The following is a 24,354-nucleotide window of genomic DNA, read 5'->3' as shown; positions in this document are numbered from 1 at the left end:
TTATTCTGCTGCTCTTACTCCTTCCTTCCCTTATATCAGGGGTCGGCAACCTTTCAGAAGTGGTGTGCTGAGTCTTCATTTATTCACTCTAATTGAAGGTTTCACGCCGGTAATACATTTTAACGTTGTTAGAAGGTCTCTTTCTATAAGTCTATAATATATAACTAAGCTATTGTTGTATGTAAAGTAAATAAGGTTTTTAAAATGTTTAAGAAGCTTCATTTAAAATTGAATTAAAATGCAGTGCCCCCCGGATCAGTGGCAGGACCCGGGCAGTGTGAGTGCCACTGAAAATCAGCTCGCATGCCGTGTCATAGGTTGCCTACCCCTGCACTACTGCTTTAAGCTGGCTGTCTTGTAGTACCATAAAATATTTGGAACAGTTAGTCCACTCTGTTTAAATAGGTCTGTTCAAAGTATCTGCATTTACTCTTGGTCTTCTCTTATTCTGTGTAGTCTAACAACATCCCTTGTGTTCCACATCAGGAACATTTTTATGATTTGAAAATCCAACAGAAATCCTACAAAAGGTGGAAACATGGAAAAATTGCTAAGAGTGAGTACCAAAGAATAGCACAAACATGTAGAGATAAAATCAGAAAGTCTAAGGCGTAACATGAGTTACATCTAGCCATGGATATAAATGGCAATAAGAGGTTTTATAAATACCTTAGGAGCAAGAGTCAGACAAAGGAAAGTGTAGGTCCGCTATTTATCAGGGAAGGAGAGCTAATAATGGACAACACCAAGAGCTGAGATGTTTAATGCCTCTTTTGCCTCAGTCTTTACTAAAAAAGTTCATTGTGACTTAGTACTTAACATAGGGGTGGGCAAATTACAGGCTGCTTCTGGCCTGTCAAACATTTTAATTGGGCCCTCGAGCTCCCACCATGGAGCAGGTTCGGTGGCTTGCCCTTCTCTGGTGTTCCAGCCAGGGAGCGGGGTGGGGGGCTTTCTGCGCAGCATGTCCCCCCTCCGGCTCCTATGGATAGGTGCAGCCAGCCCAGGGGGCTCCACACGCACGCTGCCCACACCCCAAGCACTGCCCCCCACAGCTGCAGGGGTGGTGGCTGCAGACAGGGCAGCACGTAGAGCCACCGGGCCACACCTCTGCGTAGGAGCCGAAGCGGGGGACGTGCCGCTGCTTCCAGGAGCTGCTTGAGGTAAGTGCCCCCTGGAGCCTGCACCCCTGATCTTCCCCCACCACCATGTGCACCTCAACCCCCTGCCCCCAGCTCTGATCTCACTCCCGCCCTCCGAACCCCTCGGTCGCAGCGCACCTTCCTGCACCCCAAACCCTTCATCCCCTGCTCCACCCAAGAGCCCACACCCCCAGCCGGAGCTCTCAACACCCCCCACCCCTGCATCCTTACCCCCTGCCACAGCCCGGAGCCTCCTCCCATACCCTGAACTCCTCACTTCTGGCCCCACCCCAGAGCCCATACCCCAGCCCCCAATTTCATGAGCATTCATGGCCCGCCAGACAATTTCCATACCCAGATGTGGCCCTCAAGCCAAAAAGTTTGCCCACCCCTGGCTAAACACAATTAATCTTAACAACAAGGGGAAAGAAACACAAATCAGAATAGGGGAAGAACAGGTTAAATAATATTTATAAAGTTAGATGTATTTCAGTCAGCAGGGCCTGACACAATGTATGCTAAGAGTACTTAAGGAACTAGCTGAAGCAATCTCAGAACCATTAGTGATTATCTTCAATACCTCATGGAGGACAGGTGAAATCCCAGAGAAATAAAGAAGAGCAAATATAATATCTATATTTAAAAGGAGACCAAAGAGGACCCAGGGAATTATGACCAGTGAGCCTAACTTCAATACCTGGAAAGATACTAAAACATTTGTATACACCTAGAGGATAATAGAGTGATAAGTAATAGCCATCATGGATTTGTCAAGAAGAAATCATAGAAATGTAAGGCTGGAAGGGACCTAGAAAAGTCATCAAGTCCAACTCTCTGCACTGAGGAAGGGCCAAGTAAATTTAGACTCTTTCTGCCAGATATTTGTCTAACCTGTTTTTAAAAACCTCAGATGATAGGGATTCCATAATCTCCCTTGGAAGCCTTATTCCAGTGCTTTAACTTGCCTCACACTTAAGTTTTTCCTTTTAACCTAAATTTTCCTTGCTGCAGGTTAAGCCCATTAGTTTTTGTCCTACCTCCAGTAGATATGGAGAACAATTGATCACCATCCTCTCATAACAGCCCTTAACATAGTTGAAGACTGTTAACAAGTCCACCCTCAGTCATCTTTTCTCAAGACTATACATGCCCAGTTTTTTAAACCATTTATCATCTTTGTAGCTCTACTCTGGACTCTCTCCAGTTTGGCTATATCTTTCCTTAAGTATGGTGCCCGGAACTGGACACAGTACTCCAGCTGCAGCCTCCCCTGAGTAGTAGGGGAGGGATAGCTCAATGGTTTGAGCATTGGCTTGCTAAACCCAGGGTTGTGAGTTCAGTCCTTGAGGGGGCCGCTTAGGGATCTGGGGCAAAAATTGGTCCTGCTAGTGAAGGCAGGGGGCTGGACTCAATGACCTTTCAAGGTCCCTTCCAGTTCTAGGAGATTGGCATATCTCCAATTATTACAATTCTCTCCCATGTCTTGGATATGACACTCATGTTAATACACCACAGAATGATATTTAGCATGGGAGCATAATGCAGTAAAATCTTATTCCATGATCAAATTAGTGATAAAAAGGTAAGGGAGCTGTCATTTGATTTGTAAAAATCTACAGAATCATAATTTCAATGGTGTCACGCTCTGCACTGTGGCACTGAGAACTGGCTATCCCCCAGGTGGAAATTTTAATATGTTCTTGTAAATGGGTCAAGTTGAGTATCATTCAAAAGCCATTTCTCCCATGAATATAATGGTACCAAATATGATATTATGGTACCTAGAACAGTTATATAGATGTATATTTGAGAAAATGTTTAAAAATCAATGCTTTTTAAATGATATTTTAACACAGGGATGCATTGCTTTGGTAATTCTAGGGAAGTTAACCTTGACATCTGTGAGTGAAAACATTTATTTATCTAAGTCATCATCAGTGTCATCTCTGTCTGCTGCTAGACATGTCAAGCTGATCCTCATCCACACTGCACTCGCACATCCCCATACAAGACAGACTGCTGGCCAAACGTTTGCAGAGTGGTGAGCATCTGGTCTTTGCATATAAGTATTTGATTAGCTGAAGGATGGATTTAGGAGTGCATGGTACTTCAGACATAAGTAATGTGATCTGTTTATCCTCCAAGACTCTTTGTGCCCAGTAGGGGAGGGTAGTTTTGGATATGCTTGTTCTTCTGGGAGCCATTCCATTGCTGGAGAATAGCAGGTATAAATGCACACTCTACAAGCGTTGTAATGTTGGTCTTCAAATGGTAAACTCAGAGCGTGAATTTATGACCTCATCAGTGACTGTCTCTGCCATTCCGAGCACCTGCAGAGTGAGGAAAAAGGCTTCGGTGACTGAACCAAATGAGTTCCAGTCAGATAGCTTGGTCTTCCAGTCAAACTTTCAGTAGTATCATATCCTGAAAGGACATGGAAGCCTAGCAGTGCATCAGATTTTAATGGACCAAGTGATGGGTACAAATCTCTGACCCCTGTGGAGAACCACTGGATACCACCATCCAGTTTGACAGTGAGCCATTGATAATTACTTGTATATACTCGTTCATAAGCCTAATTTTTTTTAGTAAAAAAGGGAAGCACCAGAGAAGGGGGTCGGCTTATGAAGGGGTATAGAGAGGGAGAGGTGGGACACAGCTCCTCCCACCAACAGAGGGAGCAAGGAGAGGCAGCACAGCCAGCAGGGAAGAGGTGGGGCCAGTGTCTCTCCGCTTCTGGCCACGCTGCTCTGCCCTCAGTCTCCGAAGCAGCTGCAGCTCTGGGGCTGGCAGGCTGCAGCCATGCCGCTCAGCCCTGCCCCCCAGAGCAGACTGTGGCCACGCCACCCGGGCGCCGGAGCACGCTGCGGCTGCGCCACCCGGCCCAGCCCACTGGAACATGCTGCGGCTGTGCCGCCTGGTCTGGCCAGCCGGAGCATGGTGTGGCTGTGCCACCTGGTCGGACCCAGCCCGCTGTAATGTGCTGCGGCTGCGCCTCCCGGTCTGGTCCGCCGGAGCAGGCTGTGGCCACGCTGCCCAGCCTGCCGGAGCAGCTCCAGCCAGGCCAGAGACATCCTCCCCTGGCCCTCCCCAGGTAAGGTGGGAAGGGATGGGATGGGGAGGTGTGGCGGTCCTGGGCTAGGGGTGGGGTCATGTGGGGGGTGGTCACAGAGGTTACTCCCCTGAAGCCCAGCTTTTTCCCCCCACCCCCCCCAAAAAAATTCCCCACCAGTTGCTGTCCCGGCCTATTGGGGTAAGCAGCTGGCACCCCAGGACGCTTTGTTTACTTAGGTCTCTAAAAGGTCCAAGGCCCAGTTCATTTATTCCAGTGTGTAAAGCACATGCTAGCTGGGGATGCATATTGTTCCCAGGAAAAAAAAGGGAAAATTTAAATAATAAAAAAAGAGAGAACTGCAGAGTTTCAAGACACATTTGTGCTGTACAGGATACTGCAGAACCTGAGAAATCTTGTTTCTCATCTTTTTTTCTCCTCATCTTTTTTCTCTTCAGAGGTGCAAATTCCTATGACTCCTTCTAAAGTTTTAAAAAGCTTAGTATTTATATTTGATGTTCAAAGTGTCTTCACTGTGGTGCCAATATCAAAGAGCAAGCCCGTAGAGTATGGCTGATTTCACAAGTTCTGGTGCGCAAGGTGTGCAAGTCTGCTACATTTTAGAAATGCAATTCTACTCTGAAAAGTAGCAATGTAAGTATTCAGAGTCAGAGCTGCTTATTTTATTTAATATATTTGTAAAGCTTGCTATTTCTGCTAGCCCTGAAGAACCAACACAATTACAATAATGTGAGCTGGATTCTGTTGCTTCCTGTATAGCAACAGAATTGTTTACTTAGGGCTCTGCAAACTCAGTGAAAACTACAGGTTGCTCATGTGTCCCTGAGGCTAGAATTTGGCTTGCAGAACCTATATTGCTGATAACAGTGCGTGCAGGGTTGGCAGTTAGAAAAAGAAGCATCTTTTTTCATTTAATTCAAGCACGTTTGATCTAGAAATCATTGAGGCATAATAAACATGGAACTCCTTGATGTTACTTGTGCGGTCTCCTTCTGGTAAAGAACTCATTGAAAATGACAATAAAATAAAAGGAATTCTTTAAATTTAAGGATTTTTACAAGAATTCATCTACCTGTATTAGTGTTCAGTATTGTGGTTATAGTAATAAATATGCTTTGACATATCAGTTCAGGAGTTGACACTTTGTTTTCAACCACTAGTCCATGACCATATCAAGTCCTGGACCTTAGACTGGTGTAATTATCATTCCCTATATTGAAATTAATCCTCTTATATGTAAAGATATGTATTGTATATTAAGATATTATGAAATTTTCACTGTCATTTTGCAGTTTCTAATTTAATATTCATGGCATCACCCAGTAAGGTGAAAAATTAAGTTTATGGGTAGTGAAATTGAGATCTATGCAATTTTTAATCAATTTCCATTTCTGTTTCTTCTCAAACATGAAAAGGAAACTGCCCTGAGGCTGATTCCCGACTGTTATTAACAGTGATGAAATTGGGAGGACAATAATGTCTGACATTGAAGTGTGTTGCTGCAAATTTATCATTATCTGGATCTAAAGTGGCATCAGATATACAGAATATACATTCTGGACCTCATAATCTGTCATAGGGATGTACAGGTGTTCATTTTGTTTATCAGGGAACGCTTTAACTTAATTCTTTTATGTCATATGATTCTATAAGTACTGTATGTTCTCTCCTCATATCAGGGACCCCCAAGCTTTTCTGGGTCTCCCCTCATCTCTCCCATTCACCTCAACTACTGTGTCCCCAAATCTCATGAATTGTTCTTCTTGGTTGGAAGAGCTAGGTAGCTGAGGATATGTCTAGACTGCAATTAGACACCCACAGCTGGTCCATGCCAGCTGACTCAGGCTGGCGGGGCTCAGGCTAAGGTGCTGTTTAATTGTGGTGTAGATGTTCAGGCTCAAGCTGCAGTCCACCATCTGGGACCCTCCTATCTCCGTGACCCCCATAACTAAATTGTATCATTGGTCATGGCAAATCTCATCACTTTTCACTTACAAGAAAATGGTGGTATCCTGAGCATCAGGTTGTTGCTTTCCCTAATCTGATAGTGGGGAAACACTTTTCTGGATGCTGGTGGGGAGGAAGAAATGAAAACCCTACATTATATGTAACTAACAAAACTGTTCCCATTCTTCATCACATTCACTTGTTAGTGTGGGGTATCCGTGTTTCCCTACCCTTCATCTGTTTGTGACTTTAGAGTGTAAACTCTTAGCAATTGTCTCTTTTCTGTGTTTGTACGGCACCCAGCACAATGGGGCCCCAATCCTTTAGGTGCCCCCATAATATAAATACTTACCTCTACTAATACTGAATTCATATATCAGTGTTTGATAATCACTAAGCACTGTAGTGTTGATAAGCAGCTTTCATGTTCTACAACATTTAGACTGAGAAACAGCCCCTAGTGAATATAATACTGAAAAATTAAAAGTATTATGAGCTAGCTATCATTATGTAGAATCATGACGTTAGATTATATCTGCTCACTTTCCAGAAGCTTCTTGATTCTGTCAAACCAAGCCTTCCCTAACAATTCACATCTCCATATACTTTGCCCCTTTTGTTAATATCCAGTTAGAGTTGATTCCACCCACTAATCTTTCCAATATGTAGAATATTAATGTAAATACTTCAAAGTGACAGTTTTTAAAAATGAACAAAAAAGTCACAAGAAATACAAAATGAACAAAATCCTGTTTGTTTTTTCACAACCCTCCTTAGGATTTTAAGGAGAAAAAGTCAAAGGTGCAGAAAAAGAGGTGAGGAAAGGACCAAGACTTAATCAAATAAGTGAAGTGGAGTGGTTTAGCAAGGAAGACTGCAGGGCATGAGAAGAAATGTGTAGTGAGAAATTCTGTGTGGTTCATGGACTTCCTTTAGATGCATTCAGTGGTAGAGTGGGAATAACGGAAGTGAATGCAAGGAGTGAGCCAGCGCTGGGAGGTTATGAGTAGAGGCCCTGAAGTCGATTAAGGTGAAGGTAGCAAGTGAAGATGTAGGAGTTGCGGACATGAGAGAAGTTTGAGAGGCTGATGGCTTAGAGGTCATTAAAAGATCATGAGAGGGTGGAGGACAAGTGGGGGAAATGCAGTACTGAAGGAAATGAGATGGTTCTCTGAAAGGGAATTAGGCAAGCAAGTGCACAAATCTGGGTCAAGATCAGACCAAGAGAGTGACTATCCTAGTGGATGTGGGGAGTCAAATCACAGCTGCAGGTGATGAGATGGTAATGATTCCTAGTGTTTTCTAACTAGGACCAGATTTAAATTGATCCTTAAAGACTCAGGTAACAACATGCAATCTTCTAGCAATCCACTTGTAAAGCAAAATATTCCTCTTAAACTAAATCCTCTAGATGAGCTTCATCTCAGTTTTTAATGTCATAAAAATAAGATCTGGCTGTAGCAACAGCCATAATTGTTATTTCACAAGATAGAAATTCTTCATTGTATTATGTTAGTTATTTGTTTACATTAGAAATTTATACTGATAAAGGTATCTGTAAAATATTTTATCAACTGTAGTATGAACAACTAAATCTAACCTGTAGATACTGTATTAAGACAACAATTGTAACAATCTGTTTGCAAACAATACAGATGATTTTTATTGATATTTCAAGTACGTCAGTAAGTTCTGGAGTTAACTTGGATAATTTAGGTAGTCTTCATAGTCTGAAACGATTTTTGAAAGGCGCTGTAAGGAGAGAGGAAACTACTGAATATATAACATACCAGCAGCAGCATACACTCCGTTTTTGGTGCAAGACAGATGATGTATTTGTGGAGGTCAGATGTGTCAAGTGAAATCTACTGTTTTTAAAATACTAGAAAGATACACTGAAACTAATAATTTGGAAGAGTCATGTGACCATTTGAATACTCTGCATCAGACCTCTAGAAAAATCTGAGTCAATTTAATTAGTAAGTCATTCTTCCTCTAGAAAGCTTACTAGATTGTGAATGAGAATAGTACTAGAGCCCTGCCGTTTGATTTGTGTGAATGTGCAGGATCCTGAAGAGTTTTTTATGAGAGTTCTAAGCCATGTCATAGGCACATCCTATGTGTTTTTGGGAGCCCATGACACAAAGTCCTACAATTGGTACAAGTTCACGACATTTGTTTCAATAATCAGCAATGTACATACGATTGAAATAATAGCTCTGTTGTGCTGGGGTGTTCAATGAGATCTTTCTAGGGAGAAGCCAGATATGAGTATGTTTCTTTGGCATGATTGCATTGGATCAGGGAGACCGTCACTAAACCAGGGGAGCACTTGCTTCTTTTTCTAAATGGCTGTACCTCTGCATATAACAACTACTTTCCTACAGTACATTAATCTTACTAATTTTTTTCACTCTTGGTCATATAAAGTTAAATACATGGGGGTTTCATTTTCCTGTGAGGTTATTCGACCCTAAACTTGCTCTGATTCCAGGGAGCAGAATGAGTACAGTTCATTTAAATTCGGTCAGCAGCCTAGATTTGAACTGGAAAGAACAGATACTAATTTTTCCCCACTTGACCTGTTAGTCCCCTTGCTTTGAGATTATGCGACACAGAGTCACATGGAAAAGAAACATACCTCACACAGCTCTAGTGGTTGTCCAAGAAATAAAACATCAGAATGTAGGTTGAAAGGCAGGACAAAGTTTGAACAAAGTAAATAAAGAAGTAATGGGTTGAATTAAGGAAACAATTGTAAGTGAGCCTCTTGTATTACAGAAAAAGGAAAATGGCGTTCACTTACGGCCTGATCTGGCTCTGCTTGAATTCTGCCTGTTTAGTCTATCTAGCCCAGTAGTTCTATGCGGTGGCCTCCTATTATACCAGAAAAAAATTTCCTCCCCTCTGTTGTTCGGGGCCACCCCTTGCATTTTGCCATAAAGAAAGGCCTCCAGGTAAAAAAGCCTATGATCTAGGCTTTTCTCCCGGACTCATTGCTGTAGTACTGAGTGCCTTACAAAATTATATTATTCCAGCAGGTAAACTAAACATAGTCTCACTCTTCAGTGCTCTCCTCTCTACACTGAAAGAGGGTTTTATTTTTCTATTTCTCGATTGATATTAATAATATTTATTATAATAAAATCGTTATGCGAAAACTGTGGTGAAGCTTATAGCTTTTTCCTTTTGTCCAGAAGGCAGTTAAAGTTTACAGACATTCTCAATTCTTTTTAGGATTAGTGTGTAGGCATGGGCCAGTCCCCAAGAAGACCATCTTCTGCTTTCACAAGTCTCACTTGCTCTTAATAGACCCACAGAGTGAAAAACATCCACTGACTACAATGGAGCAAAATTGGCCCTTTCATTCATATTCTCTTTAAAGGCTGCATGCAGTCAGCTATTACAAAATGACTCCAAAACCCAGGATATGCATAATAAATAGCAGTAAAACTGGATATTCATAATAAAATAGCAATGTTAACAGGCAAAAACAGCAAACGGTTTGTAGAGAAAGCTTAAATGTACCAAATTCGCTGAAAGACCTATAGAGGCATTGAATGCCACTATAGGGACGAATGAGCTGTTTAGCTGCAAAAGTGGCAAAACTCAAGAAAGGATTAGAAACATTGTCAGGTTTAAAAATCAGAGGCTTGAAAACAAAATCCTTGTCTTTTACGGATAACACCTTAGATTATGAAAAATGAAAACCAAAAATTGAAATTTTAATTTACTTTTCATCCCAGTTATGCCCCTGGTTTTAGTCAGTTTCATGCTCTGGTTCTGCTGCAAAAAATAGGGAAATGCTTGAATAAAATTGAATTTCTTCTTCTTTTTTATCACACTGAAAACAATCCAATTAGCTTTTTGTATTTTTGTCGCTGTTGTTCCTACTACCTGAGTGTCCCTCTACACATAAGAGCAGTGGAAACATAGTAGGAAACCAAGCTACCAAGTGGAAACACAGCATGGAGAGAGGAAGAGAAGGCTCTATAAAAATTAAAAGAGGAGTTATCAAGGGGAAAGGACATAGGAAGCATGTTATACATTGTTTTTCTCCTGTTAAGAAATCACGGGCAAGTTGATCTTGACTCATAGGTTTTCAAGCCAGGGGAGGAAAAAGATTTTAAAGAAGTAACCTCTTCTAAAGCACTGATGTTCAGGTCTGAGTCAATCGCCTTTCCTATTTCCCTAAAAACAAAGGTGACAAGTCAAATGGGTGTGTTCTTTTTAAACATTGCTATTATGTTGTCCTAGAAAACTGAAATTTGACTTCCACCATCACACTATCCATCTCTCTTCTTGGGCTGGTGCTTAGAGAAGTGCAGTGGGAGTAAGGAGCCTGTGTTTTCATTGGGACCCTACTGCTGACATGCTGCATGACTCTAGGAAAGTTCATCTTTCATTGTGTGACTGAGTTTTCCCAGTTGTAAAATGGAAATCATGTCTGCCTTTTGTATAGTGCTTTAAGAGTCTCTGAACATTGTTTCTAGAAGCAAAAAATATTACACAAAAACATTACAATCAGATTTTTATATGTTCAAAGGTAAACTATCCCTGGAATGAGGCTCTTAGAATGGCAAACAAGTGACTGCTAGGATTGCTGCATTAGAGACTTTTGTGTGAATTATCCAATGCAGATTTTCAAACTCAGACATCTGCTTTGCAACCAGAATCTCTTTTAGGTTCTCTTCCTATTCCATTGGCAGAGTATTGTCACTCAGCAATACTAAGTTTAATACTAGCTGTAATATTAATACATTCAAAATTATTTGAGCAGGATATACTGATTAAGGAGATGATGCAACTTATAAGTGAGGGAACTAAAATCCTGATGGGTATTAATAGTCAGATTGCATTTGATGAGCCTCCATAATTTCAGTGCAATAGCGACGGTGATTCATGAGGTGTCAGCTGCTTAAAAGTGAGGTCTAGTGGAGCATAAATTTACAAATGAAGAACTCTAGAATTATCCTTATGGAGTTATTTTGTAGCATCTTCAAAAGATCAACCCTGGTACAATTGTAACCAAATGTTGTAAAATGACATTGTATGATACACTTGAGATAATACACAGCTAGGTGCAGTTCATACTCATGGCAGCATTTGATAAATTATACAGTAAATACATCCTCTTGTTCATATTTTTTTCAAACTAAATTCTACACATACACTGTAAAAACTGATCAAGCTATTTCTCCTTCAGCTTGGGAAGAAAAAAAAATACAAATCAAATCTATTTGGCCTGAATTTAGATGGTGCAGCTGTGAATAGGAGCTGTTCAAGTGGTGCGCAGGCCAAGTTTAGACAAGACACTCTTCCTGTTAGTGTGGTGTGCCGCGCCAACTACAACTTTGAGCTTGCCATCATGGACCTCAAAAAATATCCATATCTTTAATAAGCTTGAATTTATTTTGAAATACATTTTCAATATTTACCAGGGAAGTCCCAAAAGATGACAGCAACGGCAAGCTGTTTCCTGTAACTGAACTATTTGGGGAGGTATCCATCATGAACACTGCGTTCTAATCAAACCAGAGCACTGAAGGCACTGGTCATCATTTGAATACAACTTAGTTGAAACATATGGCAGAAACTGAGTCAGGGACTGACACAGCTGAAGTTAAAGGCATTCTTGGGGAGATGAAGACGAGCACATGGTGTGTCTTGATGAACTTGATCACCACTGTAGTGAAAGATAAGTTTTCATGCATAAGGACCAAGTTTATCTTTTGTGATGGCAAATTGATGGAGTAAAGACATCTGGGTCTTTAAAAGTAAAGCTGCAGAGAAGTCAGATCTATCTGGTGGGGAGGGATAGCTCAGTGATTTGAACATTGGCTTGCTAAACCCAGGGTTGTGAGTTCAATCCTTGAGGGGGCCACTTAGGGATCTGGGGCAAAAATCAATACTTGGTCCTGCTAGTGAAGGCAGGGGCTGGACTCAATGACCTTTCAGGGTCCCTTCTAGTTCTATGAGATAGGTATATCTCCATATATTTATCTAGATATGTTTGAAGATGCCATTGAAAATATGGGTGCCAGAATCACCAAGCTAAAACCACCACTATTAGTGTGATTTGAATACTTTGAATCTAAACAATGGTCTTCTGATTTAAAAAAAAAAAAAAAAGCATCAGCCCATTATAACAATAAACAAATTGACAATTTTCTAGACCACTTTACCCAGGTATTGAGTGAGGACCAGGAAACAAAACATGGACAGAGTCACAGTATGCTCTCAACACCAGCAACTGGAAGCACTAGTGAAGGAGTAGACTAGTGCTGTTCAATATAATCAAATCTATATTAAAACAGATGGACATTATCCATAATAGTATTTAGATATCCAAAATAAAATATTTCATAGTGGCAGCTCTGACTCGCATTCTCAGGCAGGTGGTGGCAGGGGCATTTTATATTATATACTAAAGCAAGAACAAAACAAAACTTATTACCAAATGAGTGTCAGGCACACTGAAAAGAAGAGAATACAAATAAGGCCCAGGCACAATATCCTAAAGAGAAAAAGCAGAATGCAGAGAAATTCCTCCAGACAATTGCAGCAGCAACAATATTTTATTTAAATTTAGTTAAGAGCATGAAACCACAGCCTCAGAATTGAGACAGCCATATTTTTGAAGTTTTAGCTGCCTGGGGACCAGAGATCAGAATGTATATTTTCATTAAGTCTGAGACCCATTAATTTCATCAGGCTTATTCAGTATAAATTGGTTGTAGAATCAGAACCTTATTGTCTGTCCGTTCAGGGATTGGATTGCTGTTCATTTTTACATTTAATTTAAAAATGTAAAAAATGTTTAAAAAGTACATTTCACTTAGTTATAATGAATTTGTTTTTGTGCTGAAAGGCCTGTAATATGGGCCATTGCTACCATCCACTAGTGATGTGTTGCAGTGTCGCAAACGGAAATGCAATTTAGAATTAAGCTTTGTTCCTTGCACCAGAAGTAACAACAGTTTAGAACTCTGGAAAGTTCAGCCTCAGAGAATAAGGAGAACTTGTGAATGAACTCTTTGGACATGGTGATATTGATAGACTGCAGTGGAAGTTATATTTGTTCTTCCTAGGTGGGGGCAGGAGAGCAAGGGGAGCACTTCTGAAGTGGGGAGAGAAAAGTAAAAAGGGGAACCCAGGCAACCTCCCTACACCACATACACAATGAAATGCTACAGCCACAGATAAAGGCTCTAGCTTATACTGGTAAAAAAAGGCACTGATTCTGCCTTCAGTTACACTTGTGTAAATCAGAAGTAACTCCACTGACTTTAATTGAATTACTTCAGAATTACAGTGGAGCAACTTAAAGGGTAGAATTTGGTCAAAGGTGGGTCACAGTATGGCTGCTTGCGGATCTGAAACATACTTTCTAAATGAATTTAATAACAAGGATGCCACAGTGGTTTCATTAAAATGTCATTTTTCCATGACAACAATTGCAGAGTATGGTTTACTCAGAGCTCATGTTGTGCTTTATAGATCGCCGTTAACTAGAGAATATGTAATTAAGAAGTGCAGTCTGAAGTATGACATTTCTTTGGGAGTAAAGGTTTTGCTGAAGTTGAAAGCAATATTCAGAAACAGGAGAAAACATAGTTAATGATCACATGACAAAGTTCTGAACAGAAAACTATTCTTTTGAAACAGTGTTGGTTCCATCTCTAACATATCCCTCAGTAAAAATGTTTGGCCCAAATTTGGCTGAAAACAGGCATGAATTAATAATTGAAAAGCACAGGCACAAATTTGTACTGGAGAAGCAGTGTTAAGTTACACTCATATTTTGGCTGGCAGTAGGCCCCATATACATATACACCTATAGAGATTATTAGTATTCCTGTCTTGAGTAACTTAGGCAGGGAAGAAGGTGTAGCAAGTGTTAAGTGGAAAAGAGGGGTACTTGTGGGAACATGTAGATGGCACTTCTTGAACTCTACACTCTATCCCTGAACCACCATTATGTGGTTCCACATGCAGAGAACACAAGAAGGGCCTGCAAAATGCAAGTTTCACAAATTTAGAAGGAACCAGGATCAAAGCACAACAATTAAAGAACTGGTGACAGCTTGGAGCACAGCCACCAAATGTGTTGGTGTTCAGTCTTGCAATTTTAAAGTAGGGAAGGCCATAAAGTCACACAAACTGGCTTTCAGACAGTTTTAGAGGTCTCTGAAAGTTAAACAACCATGACCAGAGTTTATGAAGCACATTCCAGCCATGAATCAATATATTCAAGTTTATATCGTAGATGAGGAATACTTCTTGAGTCACGGCTTAAAATTTTTTGAAAACACCTCAGGGATGTGTTTGGTTTTTTTTCTTAAATGCCAGTACTAAAAATGTTCTATACATCATTACTGTATACCTCATTTATTCAGGAGTCTTATTACTCATCTCTTATGCTTTAAATTACATCAGTTATATTGTGTACCTGGCTGAGACTTTATTTAATTCCAATATCAAAGAGCCTTTCTGCTTGTTTTTTTTATAAGGATGTATTTTAAGAAAGTTGTGATAGTCAATATGTAGCATATAACTTTTTTAGTCATGGTAAAGCAACAGTCTTGCCATATTTCTCAAATTATTTCAAAAGTGACTTTTTAAACATTAATGAAAAATGTGAATGATTGGCAGCAATGGAAGCCAAAGCCTTCCATGTGCTCATGAATTTGAGAGGTGAATGGCAGCTTAGTCTCCAAGCCCATTCAGCCCTTTACCTCTTTGCTAGGATTTAACATGCAAATCATAATTTTCTGTCTTTATATTTGGACATTTGTCCACTTGGAACTGTGCTTCGAAGGTATTACTTATGGCACTAGCTGTGCATATGTAAGTAACTGCTGTAGCACCATCTGTAATCCCTTTTTATTTTGAATCATCCCATCCTTTCTGAGAAAAAATGTGTAAATTTCCATTTCTGTTGCCATCCTTCCCCAAAGGCAGGATATGCAAGCAAAGAGTGTCTCCCTTTACTGGATGAGCCACTGTTTTGTACTTGCCAAAAGAAAATAATAGACATAGTACAGTAACTGAATTTTATTATTTTAGGCTGAAACTTTCCATTCTTAGACTCATGGTTGTTTTGTTAATTTGGAAAGTTTCAGGAAAATCTCTTTACCTGTTTGAGTTTTTGATGAAGGAAAAAGTAATCTTTCCATTTATAAAGAGAGACTTAATAGCTCAAAAATTGCAGAACTCAGACTTCAAACTTAGAATGTGGCTAGGATATCTGAGGAATTGGTTGCCTTGCTAAAGCTTAATCTACACTCAAATTTGCACCTGGCTATTTATTTATATAATTTATTTCAACGAATGGGCCATAAAACAAAGTTTTTAGCTATTAAAAATGTACAATTGAGCTTGCTGAATACCAAATTCCTAAAGATTTCTGTGGAACATAAAGGCACCCAGCTCCAGTGAATGATGAGGTGAGATATTAAAATAGGGAACAGGAGATCTCTGCTCGGTTTCCTTCCCAGTTTAGCAGGGAATTGAACATAAGTGAAATGCAGTGCTGATGGAATTTGTGAGAGGGAACTGTATCTGTCTCTCTTACAAGTCCTGCCATCTGCACCTGCAGAGTTCATAAATGCTGTTTATGTACTGTGAATAACTTCTTAGTGCTTAAATAATCATAGCTATTTATCAAACTGAATTTATAAGCTCTGCAATTACATATTGCTCTTAACTTCCCCAAAACCTCTCAGGGAAGTCACATCTGCAGAGTCCTTCACATAGCTCCCAGCGTTACAGAAGGGGCCCTTTAAAACGAGGAGGGGGAGAAATGCCATCAGCCATAGTAAAAGTAGTCCTGTTGTTTATGAAGGCTAATGTTCAAAACAACTTTGAAGTTTTTAAACTAAGCCATTTTTGAGTTATGAGCCCACCAAAAAGTTAGAAGTCTTGTAAGTGCGAGGTGTCCAAAATTAATTAATCTCAAACTTCCAGCAACAAAAGTGCCTCTTTGGCCCAAGGCCACACCTAATACATTTCAAAAGGAAGTTTTTAGAAAATGTTCAAAGGGGTCAAAATCAGGATTACTGTAGAAATTGTCACAGCCTTCATTATATGAAGTCACCCAAGTCACTAATCTCTTTCTGAATTATGCAGAACAGTTTTAACTGGTTCAATATTTTTCCGAACTGGACCACAGCACCCCTTTAGTTATAGCTATAAAAAAATGCATGAAATGTGTTAGTGTTTTTCAGACAGAGTCCTGCATCAGTGTCAGTCCATCTGTTACACCTGACTTTAACGAGACCGGCAGCTTTGTTTTCAGTTTCCTAGTAATACTTGCACCCTAATCTAGGTATTTGTTTCCATTTAAAGGAGTTCCTTCAGTGGACACAACAGCACTCAGGAAAGAGAATGCTCTCCTTAAAGCTACAGACTCAGTTCATGATGAAGATGCTGATGAGACAAATGTGAACTATCAGCAAAAGCAACAAAAACAGACTTTGCAGTCCCTTTTTTCCATGCTTCGAGAAGAATTTGAGCAGATGGACTCGAGGATACTCCCTCTGTGTCTCCATCAGGTATCCCATGTATCAGCATGGTTTTACATGTGATTATATTTTTATACTATTTTTTTTGTCCTAGAACTTGTCCTCGCTAGAAAAAAAAATACTTTAACATGTTTTAGGTAACACATGCTAAAGTCCTACTGTAGACAAGTCAATTTGTAGTTTTAAGATGTGTTATGTAGTTAAAGAAAACCCTAAGGGGGAGGTTTTCCTTGACTATCTAGTACATGTTAAAACTGCAAATTGCCTTGTGTTAAAATCCTAGTATAGATATGTTAAACCATGCCCTTTTTTATGGATGTGGTCCCAGAGTAGGGTTGCCAGACATCTAGTTTTCAACCAAAACACCCTGTTGAAAAGGCACTGCTGATCGGGCCACTAAAAGTTTGGTTTACAGCACAGTGGGGAAAGGCAGGTTCCCTGCCTGCCCTGGCTCCGTGCAGCTCCCAGAAGTGGCTGGCATGGCCGGTTCCTAGGTGCAGGGGCAGCCATGGGGGTTCTGCGCATTTCCCCCGCCCCGACCGCTGGCTCTGCAGCTCCCGTTGGCTGGGAACTGCAGGGGCGGTGTCTGCGGGCCTGGGCAGTACACAGAGCCCCCTGGCTCCTCCGCCTAGGAGCTGGACATTCTGGCTGCTTCCAGGAGCCGCACAGAGCCAGGGCAGGTAGGGAGCCTGTCTTAGCCCCGCTGCGCTTCTGACCAGCAGTGCCTGGCTAGAGCCCACACCTTGAACCCCAGCCCCAGGTCGGAACCCCCTCCTGCACCCTAACTCCCTCCCAGACTCCACACCCCTTCCTGCATCCCAACCCCTTGACCCAGGTTGGAACCCTCTCCCGCACCCTAACTCCCTCCCAGAGTCTGCACCCTTCACCCCCGCCCTCACTCCCGCAACACCCTGCCACAGCCCTGAGTTGCCTCCTGGGGCCTGCGCCCCACACCTCCTCCTGTACCCTAATCCCCTGCCCTAGTCCTGAGCTCCCTCCCTCACCCAAACTCTCTCCCTCATCCCTGGCCCCACCCCAGAGCCCACACCCCCAGCCAGAACCCTCCCCTCTACCCCAGCCCTGAACCTGCTCCTGCACCCTGAACCCCTCATTTCTGGCCCCACCCCAGAGCCCGCACTCCCAGCTGGAGCCCTCACCCTTTCCTGCACCCCAAGCCTCTGTCCCAGCCCGGTGAAAGTGAGTTGAGGGTCGGGGAGAGAGAGCGACAGAGGGAGGTGGGGATGGAGTGAGAGGGGGCAGGGCCTTGGAGAAGGGGTGGGATCGGGGGCAGGGCAAAGGTTTCGGTTTTGTGGAATTAGAAAGTTGGCAACCCTATCCCAGAGTTGAATACATACAGTTTAGGGGGGACACATCCCTTTAAAATCACATAAAGGTTGTAGACATTGGTATAAGTAATAATAGATTGGTTCTCTAAATAGCATTTTGGAAATACTCTTATTGCAGACTTTTGTTTCCAGCATTAACTTAATGTATGGATGGTAAGGATCACTCTTACTCAGCTGAAGGTGGTTTTTATCCCATTAATATGTGCTGATGATTCTTCTTCCATGTAACCTGTCATAGTGCAATCACTATCTTAGCTCTACATCAGGCCAAGAGAATAGGCAGTGTTGTAAGATGTATGGCTGTGGATTTGAAAAATAAGTGAGAATTAATGTTCAGCTGTTTATTTCTACCACGTAAAACAGGAGTCCCCAACACGGTGCCTGTGGGCGCTATGGCGCCTGCCGGGGCATCCATGTGCACCTGCCTACTGGCCATTGGACAAGCAGCCGCCGAAATGCTGCCAAGGAGTGGCAACGTCAAGAAGCACTACCGCCTAAATCCCATCGAATTTCGGCGGCGACGCCTCTTGACGTTGCCGCTTCACGGTGGCATTTCGGCGGCTGCTTGTCCAGCGGCCATGGTCTTTGGTGGCTAGTTGTCTGGCGCCCACCCCGTGGAAAAGGTTGGGGGCCACTGATGTAAAAGAAGCAGTGAGAGATAAAAAGGCATCTTTTAAAAAGTAGAAGTCAGATCCTAGTGAGATAAATAGAAAGGAGCATAAACACTGCCAAATTAAGTGTAAAAATGTAATAAAAGCCCAAAAGGAGTTTGAAGAACAGCTAGCCAAAAACTGAAAAGGTAATAACAAAATGTTTTTAAGTACATCAGAAGCAGGAAGCCTGCTAAACAACCAGTGGGGCCCCTGGACGATCGAGATAAAGGAGCACTTAAAGATGATAAAGTCATTGCAGAGAAACTAAATGAATTCTTTGCTTCAGTCTTCACGGCTAAGGATGTTATGGAGATTCCCAAACCTGAGCCATCCTTTGTAGGTGACAGATCTGAGGAATTGTCACAGATTGAAGTGTCATTAGAGGAGGTTTTGGAATTAATTGATAAACTGAACAGTAACAAGTCACCGGGACCAGATGGCATTCACCCAAGAGTTCTGGAAGAGCTCAAATGTGAAATTGCAGAACTATTAACTAGGGTTTGTAACTTGTCCTTTAAATCAGCTACTTGACTGGAAGATAGCTAATGTGATGCCAATTTTTAAAAAGGGCTCTAGAGGTGATCTCAGCAATTACAGTCTAATGTCAATACTGGCCAAATTAGTTGAAACAATAGTAAAGAATAGAATTGTCAGACGCATAGAAGAACATAAATTGTTGGGCAAAAGTCAACATGGTTTCTGTAAAGGGAACTAATGTCGTACTAATCTATTAGAGTTCTTTGAAGGGGTCAACAAACATGTGGACATAGTGTACTTAGGTTTTCAGAAAGCCTTTGACAAGGTCCCTCACCAAAGGCTCTTACGTAAATTAAGTTGTCATGGGATAAGAGGGAAGATCCTTTCATGGATTGAGAACTGGTTAAAAGACAGGGAACAAAGGGTAGGAATAAATGGTACCCCTCTCCATTCTGAAAATGTAACTAGTGGTGTTCCCCAAGGGTCCGTCCTAGGACCAATCCTATTCAACTTATTTATAAATGATCTGGAGAAAGGGGTAAACAGTGAGGTGGCAAAGTTTGCAGATGATACTAAACTGCTCAAGATAGTTAAGACCAAAGCAGACTGTGAAGAACTTCAAAAAGACCTCACAAAACTAAGTGATTGGGCAACAAAATGGCAAATGAAATGTAATGTGGATAAATGTAAAGTAATGCACATTGGAAAAAATAACCCCAACTATACATACAATATGATGGGGGCTAATTTAGCTACAACTAATTGGGAAAGAGATCTTGGAGTTATCATGGATAGTTCTCTGAAGACGTCCATGCAGTGTGCAGTGGCAGTCAAAAAAGCAAATAGGACATTGGGAATCATTTAAAAAAGGGATAGAGAATAAGACAGAGAGTATCTTATTGCCCTAATATAAATCCATGGTACACCCACATCTTGAATACCGAGTACAGATGTGGTCTCCATCTCAAAAAAGATATACTGGCATTAGAAAAAGTTCAGAAAAGGGCAACTAAAATGATTAGGGGTTTGGAACGGGTCCCATATGAGGCGAGATTAAAGAGGCTAGGACTTTTCAGCTTGGAAAGAGGAGACTAAGGGAGATATGATAGAGGTGTATAAAATCATGAGTGATGTGGAGAAAGTGAATAAAGAAAAGTTATTTACTTGTTCCCAAATATAAGAACTAAAGGCCACCAAATGAAATTAATGGGCAGCAGGTTTAAAACAAACAAAAGGACATTCTTCTTCACACAGTGCACAGTCAACCTATGGAACTCCTTGCCCGAGGAGGTTGTGAAGGCTAGGACTATAACAGGGTTTAAAAGAGAACTAGATAAATTCATGGAGGTTAAATCCATTAATGGCTATTATCAGGGTGGGTAAGGAATGGTGTCCCTAGTCTCAGTTTGTCAGAGGATGGAGATGGATGGCAGGAGAGAGATCACTTGATCATTACCTATTAGGTTCACTCCCTCTGGGGCACCTGCCATTGGCCACTGTCGGTAGACAGGATACTGGGCTGGATGGACCTTTGGTCTGACCCAGTACGGCCATTCTTATGTTCAACGGGCTAGTGGCTTTGCTCCCCTGCAAAGGGTGACTGGGAGTGTGACAGTATCATAGATATGTGGCTAGAATCTTTTGCACTATAATACGCAGTTCAACAGTGTTGTTTTGCTGAATGATGGCTCTACATATTGACCAGAAGGATGTATTTTGAGGGGATAACTTTAGCTTCCTTTTTCTTATGGTGTCTGACAATGCTACTTGATGGACTTATTCTTTTGCCATCATTGTTGAAAGCAGAGTATCTGTGTTCTCATTTGAAACTGTTTTTCAGCTGATTTCTGCGGCATAGTGGTTCCTTTGCTGCTGCATTGCCTCATGTTGTCAGTGATATAAATGATCAAAATGAGTAATAAATAAAATAGGTATCAGGTTCCATAAATATATTTTATATTAAAAAATATATATTTTACTGGCAGTTTACATTAGCAGTGGAATTTTCAATTTTTAAAAAATGGTGCTTTAATGAAAAGTTTCTATTTCCTTGCATTAATTATGTATGTGAAACTTTGTTAGCACTAATTTAGTCTCTTGCCTGAAACAAAGTCTGCATTTTGTGCTGGCTCGTGAATATCAACACCATATAAAGAAGGCAATGTAAATAGTGCAGAGATCTCGAAGTGCTTTACATATATTAATGAATTTATCCTCACAACACCTCTGTGAGTATGGAAACAGGTAAATTCTAGTTGTTGTTCTACACATGAGGCAACTGAGGTACAAAGAGGCAGATTCTTTCAAAGTCATGCAGGAAGCCTCTGGCAGAACTGAGAATAGAATGTGTTTCCTGACTCCCAACCATGTGTCCATACCACAAGACCAATCTTCCTTCCTGAGAAAAATGAAACATGCCTAATAAAATATTTGAAAGAAAGTTAGTAAGTACTTAACATGTTGGCCATAGTATATTTTTATTAAACTGGAAAAAATGAAATTGTTGGAGAACAAATCTTGTTGTTTTCTTGTGAAATCAGCACTAATTAGAGCATCATCTTCTGTGGAATGGATTAATCTGTCATGTATCAGACATGAAGGGCCTGATTTAGATTTACTGATATAGCCTGCCAGTAGCTTGTATATGTAGTGTGTTTCTATCATTTTCTAATAAGATGAGCCTTGACGTCTCAACTGTTCACCCGGTATAGAATTAATTTTAACCACTTTTTATTTCATATGAACAAGTGCAATTTAAAACCAACTGTTGTATTAAGGAATCACTACAGCATTAAAATTCAGAATGGTATAATAAAAAGCTTACAATATTTTTTTTCCAGGCATCAGTATACTAGAGCGTGCAATAAGAGTTAAGTTTAATTAAGTAAAAAATTATCCTTTGAGGTTTAACTGCAGAACATGTTTTTCAGATTTCTAGGAGCGTGCACATAATTTATGTTTCTGCCATTACAAGACAAAAAATATAAATGCTCCTTGAGTTGTTCCAGGAATTTCTGGGACTACCATTCCAGGCAGCAGCCAGGATATACAAAAATATGAGTCTTAGAATTCATCTGTCAATTCCCCTTTGGAGATGTTGGCTCCGAATAATCTAGTAGGACTGAGCACCAGGAACACCCAATTTGTAACCTAAGCTCTGCCACTGACTTGCTTTGTACCTTGGACAAGCAATTCAAGCACACTTTTGACCGTGCCCACTAATTGAGACACTCTGAAATGTTCAGAGATAATAAGCACCCATTGCTCCAGTAGAAGTCAATTGAATATCAGACGCTGCATGTCTCAAATTGGGCACTCAAATGTTGAGGCACCAACAATATGTGGGCGCTTCTTAAAATTTTTCCTTAGCCATACTATGCCAGTTGACAAATAGGAATAATGCAAACCCTCAAGGTTTTTGAAGATTAAGTAATGTTTGTTAAGGCTTTTGAAATTGTAAAGTTCTATATAATTGCTAAGTGCTGTTTTTATTTCTGAGCTGTATATGCTTCACCTTGATAAACAAAACTCCTTTTTATTCCAGAGCTCTACAGGAAATTTTGCACAGGTCTTGTGCACACTTTGCCTGTCTCTCACAAGTACAGTTAATACCTTACTGTCTCAAACTGAGAAGTTGTGTTTGCAATGAGGGAGCATGGGAAGGAAAGGCATATTTCAGTGAATAAATGTTGGCTTTTCTGCACCATCTGATTCCATTAGTCTAGTTTCCATTGCTGTTGGAATTAACTCTGGTCATCTCCATAAAACTCCAAACTACCAGTTCAGAACCAGAACATCTCACTCAGCCCCAGCCTGGAAATACACCCATCCTCTGAGAAATCTAATAGTTTGGTGTATTTGAGGAGATGCCTTGAGTCCTCCTGGCTAGTTACATGGACTGTAACAGAACGGCATCTCTACAATTTTAAATGCAAGAGATTAGTCCTCTGTGGCAATACCAAACAAATGGATCCCTTTACTTAGTGAACACAAAAATACTTGCTATGTTCTACACCTATCCTACTATGCCATTCAGGCTATTTGTCTGGGAGTTCTGCTGCTGCTAAATACTTGCAGTTCTGGTTTTCCAGTACCAATGGAAAGTCCATTGCTACATAATCAGTAACATGCCCTCAGAAAAGGGCAACTAAAATGATTAGGGGTTTAGAGAGGGTCCCATATGAGGAAAGATTAAAGAGGCTAGGACTCTTCAGCTTGGAAAAGAGAAGACTAAGGGGGGACATGATAGAGGTATATAAAATCATGAGTGATGTTGAGAAAGTGGATAAGGAAAAGTTATTTACTTATTCCCATAATACAAGAACTAGGGGTCACCAAATGAAATTAATAGGCAGCAGGTTTAAAACAAATAAAAGGAAGTTCTTCTTCACGCAGCGCACAGTCAACTTGTGGAACTCCTTACCTGAGGAGGTTGTGAAGGCTAGGACTATAACTATGTTTAAAAGGGGACTGGATAAATTCATGGTGGCTAAGTCCATAAATGGCTATTAGCCAGGATGGGTAAGAATGGTGTCCTAGCCTCTGTTCGTCACAGGATGGAGATGGATGGCAGGAGAGAGATCACTTGATCATTGCCTGTTAGGTTCACTCCCTCTGGGGCACCTGGCATTGGCCACTGTCGGTAGACAGATACTGGGCTAGATGGACCTTTGGTCTGACCTGGTACGGCCTTTCTTATGTTCTTACCCATTTTAGTAGAACAGTCTTTAAATGCTGTCTCTCTGTGTTTCTCATTGTTTTCCTTTGGCAGAGCTGTCACTTAAAGGTCATGTTTAACCCATTCTGTTACAGCAATGTCATTAAAAGGGGAAAAGCCTTAAGTTGGTTCTACCTCATAAAATCTATAATGCAGGTCATAGAGCTGCCATCTGGCTTCATTTTGTGCCTGCTGTCATGTTGAAGTTTTTTTTGGCTATCAAGACCCTGGGCTTAGTGAATTGAGGAAAGATGGTTAGATGCTCTTCCACCTTGTAGACTTATGCAGAGGAGCAGTCTAGATAAGAGGCTGGGAGAGAGAACCTGAAGTGAAAGTACATGGGTCCTGCAGTTGTACAGAAAATAATTTTATCACAAGTCTGACAGTAGTTGATACTTTTCTTAAAGCCCCAGGTCCTGAAATCCTGTGATTTACATGAGAATTTCAGCTTTCATTTATAAAAAAATAAAAAA

General features: G+C 41.0%; 1 protein-coding gene across 11 annotated transcripts in view; it reads left to right on the top strand.

Moving 5' to 3' along the window:
- CNST (consortin, connexin sorting protein) overlaps positions 1-24,354 on the top strand; it is a 99,701-nt gene that overhangs the window by 32,774 nt on the left and 42,573 nt on the right. For all 11 annotated transcript variants that reach the window (XM_039529129.1, XM_039529133.1, XM_039529128.1 and 8 more), the window contains one exon: positions 16,513-16,718. In XM_039529129.1, the coding sequence (XP_039385063.1) occupies positions 16,513-16,718 (206 nt within the window). The remainder of the gene's footprint in view (positions 1-16,512; positions 16,719-24,354) is intronic.

This window comes from Mauremys reevesii, linkage group 3 (genome assembly GCF_016161935.1).
Source record: "Mauremys reevesii isolate NIE-2019 linkage group 3, ASM1616193v1, whole genome shotgun sequence".
Lineage (NCBI taxonomy): Eukaryota > Metazoa > Chordata > Testudines > Geoemydidae > Mauremys > Mauremys reevesii.
This window is presented reverse-complemented; position numbering and strand designations above follow the sequence as displayed.